This window comes from Callorhinchus milii, unplaced genomic scaffold (genome assembly GCF_018977255.1).
Source record: "Callorhinchus milii isolate IMCB2004 unplaced genomic scaffold, IMCB_Cmil_1.0 Scaffold5, whole genome shotgun sequence".
Taxonomy (NCBI): domain Eukaryota; kingdom Metazoa; phylum Chordata; class Chondrichthyes; order Chimaeriformes; family Callorhinchidae; genus Callorhinchus; species Callorhinchus milii.
This window is the reverse complement of record NW_024704746.1, coordinates 56,552,510-56,567,848: the sequence shown is the minus strand read 5'-3', so window position 1 is coordinate 56,567,848 and position 15,339 is coordinate 56,552,510. Positions and strand designations below refer to the sequence as shown.

At 42.1% G+C, this 15,339-nt stretch overlaps 1 protein-coding gene and 1 non-coding gene across 8 annotated transcripts; one reads left to right on the top strand and one right to left on the bottom strand.

The window, feature by feature from the left end:
- Nucleotides 1–588: 588 nt before the first annotated feature.
- LOC103188284 (G2 and S phase-expressed protein 1) lies at nt 589–15,054 on the bottom strand. 7 transcript variants are annotated; one of them, XM_042335772.1, is made up of 11 exons: nt 14,889–15,054; nt 13,213–13,289; nt 10,205–10,268; nt 9,018–9,624; nt 8,133–8,274; nt 6,855–7,211; nt 4,921–4,990; nt 3,528–3,782; nt 2,074–2,281; nt 1,446–1,607; nt 589–1,273 (listed from the first exon to the last, which is right to left on the bottom strand). In XM_042335772.1, the coding sequence occupies exons 2-11, from the start codon at nt 13,253–13,255 to the stop codon at nt 1,187–1,189; spliced, it is 1,995 nt and encodes a 664-aa protein (XP_042191706.1). In that variant the 5' UTR covers nt 13,256–13,289; nt 14,889–15,054; the 3' UTR covers nt 589–1,186. The 7 variants fall into 7 exon arrangements, with proteins under 7 accessions (XP_042191706.1, XP_042191709.1, XP_042191710.1 ...); XM_042335775.1 differs by having other exon boundaries at nt 13,213–13,277; XM_042335776.1 differs by having other exon boundaries at nt 14,916–15,054.
- On the top strand, nt 8,373–8,444 carry trnat-ugu. The gene has a single exon. It is a non-coding gene; the product is annotated as a tRNA-Thr (tRNA).
- Nucleotides 15,055–15,339: the final 285 nt, after the last annotated feature.

Genomic DNA, 15,339 nt, shown 5'->3' with positions numbered 1-15,339 from the left:
GAAGTGATTGGGAACACTCAGCAGTCAGACAGCATCTGTGGAGAAAGGAAAGTGAGTCAACGTTTCAGGTCCATGACCAACTTTGCTCAAAGTTCATTTTACTTATTACCTCCAGAAAAGCGATCTCCCCATCGATTAATAACTATATATTGACCTGAAAGATTAACTCACTTCCATCTCTGCATAGACGCTGCCTGACCTGCTGTGTGTTTCTATCAACTTCTGTTTTTATAACAAAATAGAATATGGTCTTTGGAAGAATATGGCTTGTGGAGGATCTGAACAAAGCTGAAGAAAGTATTATTGAGTGAACCTTCCCATGATGGGTTTTAAGAATTTACATTTTATAAGGAGAAATTCACTCAAAGGTCACATAGCAGAAATCTCACACATGAAGTTTGAGTACTGTGCTTAAAATTCTATAAATAGAGGCTGTAACTCAAATCTATTCATGTCACTTAAGATCCAAACCTGTATTCTTAAAGTTTACAATTGCAATACAAAGTTCTGGTCATGTACCTTCAGATGTGAGACTACACAGTCGAGGATCAACAGAAACAAATTTTATTTGATTTATTCTAAGTTGCAATTAAATCTTTTCCTAATCGTACACATAAGTAGCACTTATTGAACAATTGAACACTTATTTGACAGTATTCTGTAATGAACTTCATTTAAGACCAAGGTATTGCTCAAAGTTTACTGGAAACATTCATTACAATCCATAATTCAATTTGAGCACAAATACAACTGACAGATATTACACTAAAAATCTGTACACTAATTTATAGTATGCAAATGGCTGAGGCATTGTGTCACGTATCTTGAGAAGTCTATGTGAAATAATTTTTTCAGTTATTCACATCGATGAGCAGGACTTGATTTATTTAAAACAGTATGTTTTAGTGATTTTGAAACTTTATATTTTGCAAAGTAACCAAGAATCCCATGAAGATGGTAGTAGTAAGTGCAGGATTATTAATTGATTTTATATACAATACAAAAGGAAGATACATTAGCCATCTATTTCAAAGCAACTCACTTTCTAGCAAAAAGGCAATTGTAGTTTATAGCATAACCAAAAGTATACAATATTCTGTATAACTGATAGTAATAGTTTGAAGCTCAAGGCTGATCCAGTCAGAGTAGAATGTATAGTTGCTGTCAAAATTTAATAGAGGTCCATTCAGAACTTCAGTAAAGGGGAGTCCAAATTCACATTTTCCTTGTTTCCAGGACTCAACTTGATCAAAGGAGAGCTGAGATCTATAAGCTAAAGTAGAATTATTAGTCAAAAATAGGTTTGAACCAAAACTATAAAGGTGATTAATCAGTATTATTGCAGATGCTTTATCTAATGTCTAAAAGAGGTTAATATGCACTATGACAACTTGAAAGGCACTATACAAATGTAGTTTGTTGTTTTGTAGGCCAATGTAATTTACCTGTTCAACAGGTTTCAATGCAACACGTTTGATAAGATCAGGAGTATTTGAGAAGTCAATAAGTGGTCGGTCTTCAACCTGCACACATTTTGTCTCAACTTCCACTGGTCGGTCTTCAATTTGCTCATATTTTGTGTTAACTTCTAAATCCACTAGAAGATTCTGGAAAAAAAAGGTTGTACCATTAAGATGAATGAAAAAGCAGCAATATCACTCAGTCCCATCCACTTACAAGACACTTATATTGGACCAACTATATTTATCTGGTGTGAGTCTAATTGCTGCAGAGGTTTGCTAAACAATAGTGGAGATTCTTAATGTAGAGACATTCACATCAGTGATGATTAACTTAAAAAATTATTAATTAAAGTTTCTTTAATATGGACCACCCTTTTCCCCCCAGGCTTTAGCAAAAATCAAAAGCAACTCAGATAGAATTTATAGCGTTTTGGCATAGAATTTGATTCAAATACAATATAGAGTGTTAATTATAGATAACCATTTAAAAGTATTTGCTTGGATAACAAGTTAACTGCAGTCAGAAATAGGTTTGTTGCTTCTAAATTTTAACTTCTTAAATATCTTTTAAAAACATCTTCCCACAGAACAACACCTTGTCCCTTCACACCTCATTTATATGTTGAATTTCAGCTGGAACTTCTTTGGCCGTCTCCTGGCATATGGCCTGAACCTCATTGGCTGTCTCCTGGCATATGGCCTGAACCTCATCAGGGAAGAAATCCAGAGAGCAAGGAACTAGTGGTAGCGTGTCTTCTCCAGAGGAGTAATCGGATATGTTAGGAGCCTGTGCGTTGTCTTGCTGTTTCCGTTTGGTACTGTTATGTACAATAAAATTAATGGACTCAACCAAAATTAAACTGAAGATTAACTTAAAAAAAAAATGTGCTCCATTTCTATTAAAGTTTTAACACTTCTAAAGCTACTTGATTTGTAGTCTACATGCATGGAAGAATTCAATCTAAGCAACTTTTATAGAGAATATTTTAAAATGTGACAAAAGGTACAACCTTTTTTTTGGTACAACCCATTTAGGATGCAACATTTCATTGATCAGGTTATTTGACAATTGAGGAAGAGAAGAATCCAGACTTTTCCCCTCAAAGTAGTTAGGGCTGTTAAATAATGCCGATCCAATCTTTGGGAAGTACCTAAAATAGTCTAATTAAAGCTAACCTATTTTAATGATTTCACAATGAAAACATTAAACTTTCACTTTAGCCTAAATAACAACAAAAGATGATACATTAGCCTTTCATCTAATTTTGGACTCCATCATAGCTGGTTTATTTTAACCAACAAAATGGAATAATACAGCTGACACTTAAAATAAGTGAATACTTCGAAGTTCCTGCAAAAGTCTAATGCATTGATTTAACAAGACTGACTGGATTCTGAAATATAAATCAAACTCAAAGGTTATTAAAATAAATTTTAACTGGTTAAAAGTATTAATAGTGCTCTAACAGCATTCCACTGGAGTGTTAGCCTGACCGAATTTACAGTCCTGACATGGGGTTTGAAATTAATTTTGTACAATATCCAATTTATATGGAGTACCAGTTATCAGAAAAATAGTTTTAATTTTTGTGAGCTATCAACCAAATTAAACAACTATTTTTGGAAAAGCAAGAAGAACCCAGAGACTCTATACATCTAGATTGGGATGCAAAGCTTAGCTGAGGTCAACACCAATGCAGTGCTAAGGATGTACTGCGTTGTCACAGGTGTCACCTGGCCAGGATAAAGCTCTTTTACTGGGGAACAAATGAGATGTTAAACTGGGATCTTGCCTGCCCAGTGAATGGATATTAAGATCTGACAACACATTTCAAAAATGAATTCCTTACAGTATTCTGGTCAATAATCCTCCAGCCTTATTGATTTATGTATAGGACATTGCTATAACATTGACCAAGAAATAGTCATTACATTTGACAATTCACTGAAGCACCTTTCAGACTTATATGAACTATATCAATTGCAAATATTAAAATACACAAATAGGCATATTTCAAATAAGATTGAGAACACGGCATTCCCATGATCACCATGTTTTCTCACCTTGCCAGAACATCTTTGCTGGCTGACATACTGCAATTTGTCAAAACCATAGTTTGGTTTGATGACAATCGAGGTCGCGATTGTGATCGTGGAGTAAATGCTGGAATACCCGACAAACGGCGATTCACTGGTGTAGGGAGAACAGACAGACGTCTTGAACTAGGTGTAACTGAAACAGGTTGGTTTGGAATAGTGGGTGTTTGAAGCATTCCTCTCAATAGAAGTTTGTTTGGAGTACTAGCTGGTATACTGACACTGGGAAAAGATTTAATGGCAAGTTAAAAAGCAACATGTAAGACAATATGAAGAGGTAGGCTAAGACTTAATTATTGTTTGTGAAGAACTTTAATTACTACATTGTTTTACCTAAACTGCAAAAAGCTTTAAATTTATTTGTTTTGAGACTAAACTTCAATATCAAGAAGTGATTTTAGGGGCAATTTGATCCCCAGAAATAGTCCTCAAAAGTGAACTTCCATTTCAAAATATGACTGGACCCAAATGTCAGGTTATGTAAATCCACAATATTCAGCTACTTTAATATAGCTGTACATTTTTTAAGCTCAATCTATGAAACCATAAACCCCACATGTTCAAGGAATGAACGGAATGCATGGAATGAAATTATTTGAAGAGTCATGTCTCAAAGTTGTTTTGGACTCAACCATGTAATATTCTTATCCATATGTTTCGGATTTCAAGATGCCAGCCAGTCCTTAAGAAAAAAAAATCAGCAAAATGGGTTCTACAATTGTATTTGGCAAAGATTAAATTGAGGTTGATAAGGATTAGTTAATTTCTTTCAAATATTTAGTGAGGTACCAGCTGTTTCACATTTGCCAGTTGACGAGTACATTTAGACTCGCGTTGCAAACTCAATACCTGATAACTAACTGTACATAGTCAATCTCACAGGCCACCGGGTATACTACACATGCACTATGAACTTGAAACACCAGACTAAAAAAAATCATCTGCGGCAGATTGCAGAACACAGCAAGAATAAAATGTACCCTTTTTAACCATATCTAGGCAAGCCTAAATATACTTAAACAGAGTTTTGCCACCATCTCTTTCCTCACTCTCCCCAAAAATTCTAGTTGGTCATTCACCAGTGTTTGCCAGGCAGTTTTACTTGTGAATCTTCATAACACTATTGCACCCTCCTCCACTCCTGACATGACTGGCCAGGATAATGTTCATTTACTTTTGGGGACTGTTACTGGGGAACAAATTGCCCCTAAAACATTTCTCGATTTTGAAGCTTGGTCTTAAAACAAGTATAACATAAAGCTTTTTGCACTTTAGATAAAACATTACACTTCAAGTTTAATGCAGAGTATATAAATACAGCAAACATTTATATTTTGTTGCCCAGAAAAACTCTCCTTACCCAACAACTGCAGAACAAGACAACAGTCTCTTGGGTTGCATTATCTTCGGTCTGGTTTCAGATAAAGGTGCTAAATGGATTAGTAAAAAAAGCACGTTGCTAAGATACATAATTCACTTTCCTTTTGACACTTAAGAGTGCATGTATAATGGCACTTTTCTTCTAACCAATAAACATAACAGAAATTTCTTCTGAATAAAAAATATTTGCAGAACAGAAGAGGAAATAGATCCTTACTTACAGTACATTAATGAGTAATTTTGTACTTCAACAGTTTAAAAAGTACATTTCTAAGAAGCATTAAAGGGATATAGAGAAAAGGCAAAGAAATTGATTAAAAGATCTCCCACACAATAAAATGGCAAAACAGGATCAACTGACAAAATGGCCTACACCTATTCCTAACCAGCAAGCTTTCTAGTTCCGACTGCAATCAAATCTGTTCAAGCAACCACCTCTGTTCAGCAACCAACTGTTAACCACCCTGGAACAGTTCGGACACTAAAAATGAGACAATTCTTTGCACCATCTGTCAAGAGGAGGGCTTTTATCCCCTGACACATTCACCAAATCATGTTGACTGCTTTGGGATGAACAAGCCAGTCAATTTATGAATTACTTTTCTTTTTGCTAAATTTTAACCTCTATTTTCCTCTGTACATGTGCCACAATCAATTTGTGGTCAACTACTTAATGAAGGAATATTTTTGAACAGTTTGCAACTCACCTTTAATTGCTGCCCCAATATTAATCTCTATTGAATACAAATCCCGAAATTACACATGCAAATTGCAGGTCGCTACTTGGTTGTCTGGAGACTTGCATCAAAGTACTAGATTACATCAGACTTGATGTAATCAAACTAACTTTTCCTTCAAAGAGTCTACACTAAATTGCATATTAAACCATTAATCTATACTGATAAAACAACAATGTCTGCCTGTGCTTCAAGAAGGATCTCAATAACCGCTTGATGTAGAGACATGATTTATACATCATCAGAAAGGTCTTGTACCTGGGGGTGACATAGGCATATTTGTTTTTGGGTATCTCCTATTGTTTAGGTTATTTCAGTTTTCTTTTTTTTTTTAAACCCTGCAGTTACATGTGGATGGCCGCCATGTCTATATGGCGCCGTGGCATCATGCGTCACAGAACACCTACGTATGTACACACACACACTGCAGTTACATGGTGACCGCGCCAACTGACAGTGGCGCTGTGGCATCCTGTGTCGAGCATGCACATTGCCAAGCAATGGGAACAAAATAAAGACAAAGCTAAGCCGCAGCAACAACAAAATTACATTTTTGAAGCACTGGATGTCCCAGTGATTATAAATTATACATTCATATTCATCATTGACTGTACCCATTGCAGCTTTACCTACAACCAAAGGATTTAAAATGGAGTGCAGTTTGACACAGACAGACGTTTAGACATTATACTCACCGATTAACAAAGATGATGATTTAGGACACCTAATTTGGGGCTTAATTTTTAAAATAGCTCATCAATGATAGGAGATATCCGCAAAAAATGTTCATAACACCGCCAGATTCAAGAACTTTCCGATGAGGTACAAATCGTGTCTCTACGTCAATCGGTTATTGCGTGATTGTCAGATACACTGACACTGTTGTTTTATTAGTATAGATTATAAAGATGCCTAAGCGAAAATCAAACCTTTCAAGGATAAATAAAAATGCTAGACAAAAGAGAGAAGGCCCATTAAATGAAACTGAAGAAAAGTCCTCCCACATGAGTCCTCCCAGATGAGTATAGATAAACATGTCTGTCTATGTGTCAATCTACATCTTGGTTCCTTTGGTTGCAAGCGTAGCTGCAATGGTACAGCTAATATTAGATACATTTGTTTCAAATTTTATCCAGATTGAACATAGTTTCTCAAATGAACATTTAAGGTTTCTTACCACTGTATTTTCTTAAAGCCTGGGAATTAGGTGCAGGTACAAAAGATGGTTTAGACTTGGGGCACAAATCTTTCCCGAATGAGTTACCAGACTTATTCTGTTTGACCTTAGCATTAACTTTTATATTTGGCACAGAACTAATCCTTTGTAAGCATTTACTGGATGGAGTCTGAATGCCTGATTCTTGCTGGATTGCATTTCCAAGATTAGTCAGTTTACATGTACTTGGTTTGATTAATTTTGAGTTTGGAATATCCTTGGTTATTGATTGTGTAGAATTAGACAATTTGCTCGTTGGTGCAGCAAGCTTACTGCTGTTGGGGGCTTTCAGTTTTGATGATTTTAACGATGTATTAACTGCAAGACAAAAATGATTTTAGCAAGAAAATAAAGGTGAAAACTCGAGGCATTGTCTAGAAATTAAATTACCTTTTACAAACAATTGTGCTCAAGGAACACAATTTCACAGTGTGTGAAAAGCATTCAAGACACAATAGGGTACTCAATTCTACACTCTTAGTCCCTTCCACACAAATACCAAAAGCAAGTTTATTCTTAATCCAAATATTTTATATACTTTATATCCATAGTGGACTGTAGGTAGGACTTTTACAGACTCTATTTCAACTACTATACATGCTAGCTCAATTACTAAATGGATGTGCTACTTCTATTCCTACACAACTGGTATTTCAATCAAGAGAATACATACAACAAAATAAAACAATGGGGTAGCGCAATAGTTTAGTGGATAGACCTTCTTAGACAAGCCCACTGGTCCAAATGGAACCCTTGCCAGAGTTGAATTTTCTGGTCTCAGGTGGAGCTGCTTGGGAAGACTAAAATGGCACCAGGGTTTCCCAAAGTTATGGTGAAGCATTCCTCTACAGCATCCTCAACTGGTAGTGTACATATGTGGTAACTGGTCGAGGAATAGTCCGGCTCATGACACTGTCTCAGTCGAGTGGCTTGCCAAGGATCACAAATGAACAATGGCCACTTGAATGGGATACCGGACACAACATGACTAGGACAGTTGAGGACTAGGTGAAGAGTTATAAAGTAAATGGGGAAAAAATACATTTGGATACTTTTTTTTAAAAAAAATCACATTTCCTAAAGGAAATAGTCATCAATAATCTCATAACTAAAAAGCTCACTTGAAAGTATTTTAAGGTGCATGTAAATTCAGATTGTATTTTGACACATACAACAAAAGGCATTCTGACATACCCAAGCTACAGGTACAAAAACATGAAGAATGAAAATACAACCTACCTTTACAAACAGCAGGGGAAGCATGAAGACTAGAATTTAGACTAGATGTAGATGAAGCAACATTAACAGTCTTTATTATTCCAGCATTGCTTCTTTTCATACAGCCTGGAGGTTTCGGTCCCAAACTCTTGCGTAGACCAAACTATATACAATAGAAGCAATTGTAATTGTCAGAAGACCACCCCACCCACCCAATGAATGGGCATCTGATAGCACAGACAAGATGCAGACATCTTGTGGAGTCCTGTAGCTCAGTGGTTAGAGCACTCGCTTTGTAAGCGAGAGACCTGAGTTCAATTCCAGGCAGGGCGAAACCTTGGGCAAGTTTCCTTACTCCACACGCCTAATAATAATCCCTCCAAAAAAACAAAATAATAAATTGGTCATTTTCAATCCACGACTGTTTGTGGGACATTGCTGTGCGCAATTGGCTGCCGCGTTCGCCCACACATATACAGACAATTCACTTTACAGGTGTGTTCTGTGAAGCACTTTGGGACGTCCTCCCGACGTGAAAAGCGCTATATCAAATGCAAGGATTATTATTATTATTATTATCTGAAGCATTTGGAAAGGTATGAAGGGGAGTTGGGTGAGGAAAGGTCCAATAGGCAGAAAGTAGGGGTTAAATAGTAGATTGTTTGCAATCCTGGCCCTGGCTGAACTGAAGGGATAAGAACCAAGAAATGTTTTATCCACAATGACTGTAAAATAAGTAAAACTTTAATTCAGTATTAGACTTACTGCTTACAGTTCAGCACCCACTTTCTGAAATACAGGTTACAAATCATTTAACAGAAGGCGTGGTATTTTCAAACCTGAAGCACACATCTCATATTCTAAAATGAAATGGCCAAGTTTACCAAAAGCTATAAAATCACTTACCTTTTCAGTAAAGTGTTTGGTTGTTCCACATTTTAAAGATTCACCAAGTAGAGTTTTTTGTTCTGTAGTACCTCTGTTCTCATCAAAAGAAGCTCCTTCAATCTTACCCAATGATGACTGGCTTGCACTTCCATTTATTGGCTGCATAGATGCCTTGGTTTCCTGAACAGCACCTTTCATAAAAGATTCTAATGGGAGATCATGGTCTGTACAACAAGTATGAGAATTCTCTGGGACAGAAGATATGAGTTGCTTCTGTGGACTATCTTGAACAACAATGGCTTCTCTTCTTGGGGTGATAGGGATATCAATACCCTTATTAAAACAATTTAGCTTTATTTGAGATTCTTCAATAAATTGTTCCACCATTTTGTTTTGTATCCTTTTACTCTCCTTTTTTGTGGTTTTCTGATCAATATGCTTTTCATACTGTTGTGCTAATAAATTGGCTTCTCTAAAGACATCATCAAGCTTGTCAGCACTAATAGGGTTCCAAATAGTTTCTTTTGGCTTCTTCTCTTCAAGGTTGAGATCAATGGCAACTGCAATGCATTTTTCCAGATGTCCAAGTGGCCCAATAAATACTTCATCTTCATCACTTTTATCACTAGTAAAACAAAACTGCTAGTTTAGGATTGGAGTTTACAGGCTAATTGCAAGCAAACAAAAATCTTGTTAAATGTGCAGCAAAACATTGTTAGTACAATGGATGTAGCTTCAAATGTTTGGATTCCATAATTTCCACAATCTGAGTGATTACTTTCTCAAGGTTACCTAGCAACTTTATTAATCAGAAAAATAAAATTATTGGTAGCTGGTATATGTCAGAACCTTCATTACTATTTTTTTAAAATAGGATTACAAGCAATGGGTTATTTTTTTTGAAGTATATAATGACAAATAATGAAATAGGTTTTAAAATAATTTTAGGCCACCCAGTAACATTCAGGAGCTGGAGCAGTTTGATTGAGTTTAGTTACAGGAACAGCTTATGATCATACTACTTGAACATAAAGCAGCACAATGGCTTAAAGTGCTTGTAAAACAACATGATCAAGTGTTTTTTTAAAAAAGTGATGGATGACAGTATGTTTCACTTGTAAATGGAGGAAGCCATTTCTACGTTTCTAAGTAATTGATAAGTATTATCAATTCGGTTTTCTAGCTTTACCACTGAAAATCCTTACCTTGTAGGAGATAATAGAATGTCAGAGTCAAAGTCAAATTTCTCTTCAGACAAAAGATTTAAATCTGAAAAAACAAAAACATTGCTGATCCTACTTTGAAATTTCCACAAATACACAATAAAAAATTATATTTATATAGCGCCTTCCATGTCAAGACATCCCAAGGCGCTAGACAGTGAGAAATTTGGACCCGGGTAGGAGAGCTGGGATCAGAAGGGGCAGAGGGGTGGCTTCCGGAGAGGGGTGGCTTCCGGAGAGGGGTGGCTTCCGGAGAGGGGTGGCTTCCGGAGAGGGGTGGGTTCCGGAGAGGGGTGGGTTCCGGAGAGGGGTGGGTTCCGGAGAGGGGTGGGTTCCGGAGAGGGGTGGGTTCCGGAGAGGGGTGGGTTCGGAGAGGGGTGGGTTCCGGAGAGGGGTGGGTTTCAGGAGAGGGGTGGGTGGGTTCAGGAGAGGGGTGGGTTCAGGAGAGGGGGGGTTCAGGAGAGGGGTGGGTTCAGGAGAGGGGTGGGTTCAGGAGAGGGGTGGGTTCAGGAGAGGGGTGGGTTCAGGAGAGGGGTGGGTTCAGGAGAGGGGTGGGGTCAGGAGAGGGGTGGGGTCAGGAGAGGGGTGGGGTCAGGAGAGGGGTGGGGTCAGGAGAGGGGTGGGGTCAGGAGAGGGGTGGGGTCAGGAGAGGGGTGGGTTCAGGAGAGGGGTGGGTTCAGGAGAGGGGGCAGGGGGGGTGGGTTCAGGAGAGGGGTGGGTTCAGGAGAGGGGTGGGTTCAGGAGAGGGGTGGGTTCAGGAGAGGGGTGGGTTCAGGAGAGGGTTGGGTTCAGGAGAGGGGTGGGTTCAGGAGAGGGGTGGGTTCAGGAGAGGGGTGGGTTCAGGAGAGGGGTGGGTTCAGGAGAGGGGGTGGGTTAGGAGAGGGTGGGTTCAGGAGAGGGGTGGGTTCAGGAGAGGGGTGGGTTCAGGAGAGGGGTGGGTTCAGGAGAGGGGTGGGTTCAGGAGAGGGGTGGGTTCAGGAGAGGGGGTTCAGGAGAGGGGTGGGTTCAGGAGAGGGGTGGGTTCAGGAGAGGGGTGGGTTCAGGAGAGGGGTGGGTTCAGGAGAGGGGTGGGTTCAGGAGAGGGGTGGTTCAGGAGAGGGGTGGGTTCAGGAGAGGGGTGGGTTCAGGAGAGGGGTGGGTTCAGGAGAGGGGTGGGTTCAGGAGAGGGGTGGGTTCAGGAGAGGGGTGGGTTCAGGAGAGGGGTGGGTTCAGGAGAGGGGTGGGTTCAGGAGAGGGGTGGGGGTTCAGGAGAGGGGTGGGTTCAGGAGAGGGGTGGGTTCAGGAGAGGGGTGGGTTCAGGAGAGGGGTGGGTTCAGGAGAGGGGTGGGTTCAGGAGAGGGGTGGGTTCAGGAGAGGGGTGGGTTGGTGGCCGAAGGGGGGGCAGGCTGGACCGGGAATATGGAGCAGGCCTGCCGAGCGCAGGGAGCGGACAGATTGATATGTGCTGCCAGTGACTGAAATTTACAAAGAGTTCAAAATTGTACTGTGCCTGCTCCCCTACTTTTTATTCACTGCACTGAAAGCATGGTCAAAGAGGTACATTTTGAGAGGGGGTGAGGGCTTGGGTAAGCGAGAGTGGAGGGCAGGAGGCGGCCAAATGCATGGTCAAAGAGGAGGGTCTTGAGACGTGCCTTGAAGGAGCCAAGGGAGGGAGCGAGGCAAAGGGAATGCAGGATGGAGATCCAAAGGGTAGGGGCGGAGAGGCTGAAGGCTTGACTGCCGGCGGAGTGGCGAGCTGGATGGGGAGCAGGCTACAGACTGCTGAGCAGAGAGGGGAGACAGGTTGATAAGGGGTTAGCAGGGGTAGGGAGGGGCAAGGCCATGGAAGGCCTTGAAGGCAAGGACAAGCATTTTGAACTCTATCCTCTGAGAGATGGTGAGCCAAGAGAGGGTGGGTGTGATGGGATCAAGGAGTCTGGTGCGGGAGAGGACACAAGCTGTATAGTTCTGGATGATCTGCAGCTTGTGGAGGCAAGAGTTGGAAAGGCTGACAAGCAGGGAGTTGACGTAGTTGAGCCTAGATGTGATGAATAATGATTCCACGGCCTGAGCGGTGAGGCAGAGCCGGAGCTGGGCGATGTTGTGGAGGTGAGAAAAGGTAGAGTGGGTCATGGCACAGATGTGGGGAAGAAAGGACAGTTGAGGGCCAAACAAGACGCCTAGGCTCCTGGCTGGCTCAGTGAAGGGTTGTGTGAAGGTTCCACTTCCAAAAGTAACATTGCAGTTCTATTTCTCAGATGCACACAGGACCATCAATCAGGACCTCCCAGAAGCACAATTTCGGTCTGATAGCTCTCGCTCAATTTCTCAGTCTTCCACAGCCAAAACTGGACAAGCACAAGTATAAGTTTCTAAAAATAGCAAGAATTTTGTAGCAGTATCTAGTAGTTAGTGGTATTCCATTGCTTAAAAAAACCTTACTGATTTGAAGCAAACATTGCAAAACGTTTGCATATTTAATGTGTACTAACAGTCTGCTACTGTTCACCTGGTTAAAAAAATATTAGCTTTCCAAACTACAGAGGTCAGCAGGTTCCTCATGAAGCTAAACTCTAAGTGCATCAGAAGCATCTAATAGCAGAAGATATAAGGTAACAATATTCTCAAAGTAATTTTCACAGAAAAGATGAAGAGCCTAATCTAAGCACTCCAAATTATACATCTGATTAATCAAGCACAAAGCCTTTTAAACTTCAGCAACTAAAAAAAATTCTGAACAAAGGTCTGAACAGATTAGTTGCTAACAAATGCGTGATCTGAATTCAAAATGTAATCTCATTTCCCAGAACAAGAAGGGATCGATTTTAAAACAGTAGGAGATAAATCACTATCTACCTTCCTCTTCCCATTCATATATGCAAGGGTTAAGAGACAAATCTTACATTTTTTTGTACAAAAGGACACACATAAATCATATAACTCTGGTGGAAATTCTTCAATATATTGCATAAATACACTGTCTGATGCAATTTATAAAAATCGTGGCTTACCAATGTCAGGTTGCAAATCCATTTCTTTATTGCTATACTCCATGGAAACCAAGCTTGAAGAGTTCCTGTTTTTGAAACTAAAACTCAAATAAAAAAATAACTGATGCTTATATGCTCTTCGCATATTTCTGTAAAATACAAGCTACTATTTTTCTTCAGTTAAAACATTCAAATAAGTTTTTAAATACCACAAAAATCTTCAGCTTTACTTAGATGCAACTATAAATTGGCAGATTGTGTAGATAATATAGTAGAACATAGAAATTACAATACAGAAGGAAACCATTTAGCATTTACTATTTTACCTATTTATTAAGCTTCAGTAACTACTTGTGGTGAAGCATTCCACATCCTAAACTCATCCGGAATGAAAGTGTCCTTTAATTTTCGCTGTCAATTCTCCCAATGGCAATGCTGACCAACAGGAACAATCTTTCGCTATCCCCTTAAATGTTGATGGCCTCCATTAGATTTTTCACTCAACTCCTGTCCCCAATTTTGAGCCTATCCCATTGTCCTTTGGAAGAGATGTTAATCTGAGGTCCCCTCTACCTGTTCATATGGCTGTTAAGAATTCTGTAGAAACCAATCATCTCCTGCAATGAGAAACTAATGCTCCACTCCCACCTTCTAAACCAGGTTAGCGTCAAATGTCGTGGCTCTGCTATGGAATTTTGTTGCTGTTGTTTTCTAGTTACGATCAGCTCACGAAACGGTCCAGGACCTACCCCCCCCACCGGCTCCCGCTACCCCGCTCACACAGCCCCCCCCCCCCCCGCTCACACAGCCCCCCCCCCCCCCCGCTCACACAGCCCCCCACCCCGCTACCCCGCTCACACAGCCCCCCCTCCCCCCCCCCCGCTCACACAGCCCCCCCCGCTACCCCGCTCACACAGCCCCCCCCCCCGCTCACACAGCCCCCCCCCACCCCGCTACCCCCGCTCACACAGCCCCCTCCCCCCCCCCCGCTCACACAGCCCCCCCCGCTACCCCGGTCACACAGCCCCCCCACCCGCTACCCCGCTCACACAGCCCCCCCCCCCCCGGCTCCCGCTACCCCGCTCACACAGCCCCCCCCCCGCTACCCCGCTCACACAACCCCCCCGCTACCCGCTCACACAGCCCCCCCCCCGCTACCCCGCTCACGCAGCCCCCCCCCCGCTCACACAGCCCCCCCCCCCCGCTCACACAGCCCCCCCCCACCCCACCGGCTCCCCCTACCCCCCCGCTCACACAGCCCCCCCCCCCCGCTCACACAGCCCCCCCCCCCCGCTCACGCAGCCCCCCGCTCACACAGCCCCCCCCACCCCACCGGCTCCCCCTACCCCGCTCACACAGCCCCCCCCCCCCCCGGCTCCCGCTACCGCGGAGAGGTTGGGATGGGGTCAGCAGGTCACGGAGGGAGGAGAGCGCGAGGCTGTGTAGGGTCTTGAGGGTGAGGAGGAGGATTTTTCACTCCACCTCTGGGGGATGGGGCGCCAGTCCCACCCACTCCTGTCAGCGCTGCACCACTGCTCGCGCTCTCTCTCTCCCTCTCTCTCTCTCTAAAAGTACTCTGAGACGCCTCGACCACGCGATAAGTCGCTATATCAAAATGTACGGAATATTTACTACTGGTAGAACCCGACATGTGAACCGCTCGGCTCGGGGTAAAGACGCCGCCAACCCTCCCTCACCCTCAGCCGGTCAGCCGACAGCAACACCTGCTCAGGGGCGGCCGCTTCTCTCCGGGTGTCGGGCCCCTCTGGGCCGCTGCCCCTTTTCTCGTTGTGTCTCCACTGAGGTCTGTGGACCCGGTGTTGGACTCACTGATAACGCGCACTGATCACTGACCGTTGCTGCTCTCGCGCTGCCGCTAAATTTAAATTGTGGAAAGCGAAGCGAGTGGTTTTAACCGTATCACGTGACACAGTCTGGTTGCTGATTGGAGAGTTTTGAACGAGGCCTCTCTGCGTGGTTGGCTACACCACTGCACATGCGCCTGGTCTGGCAATGCATCCTGGGAGTTGTAGTCGCTGTCCTTAAAAGGTCTTCCCACCTGTGACCACCCTGAGGGCAGGTGTCCCTCCAGCTGCTAATAAGGAAATGATGAGTCTTTTGGAGCTCAACTGCTGGAAGGTGTTACCT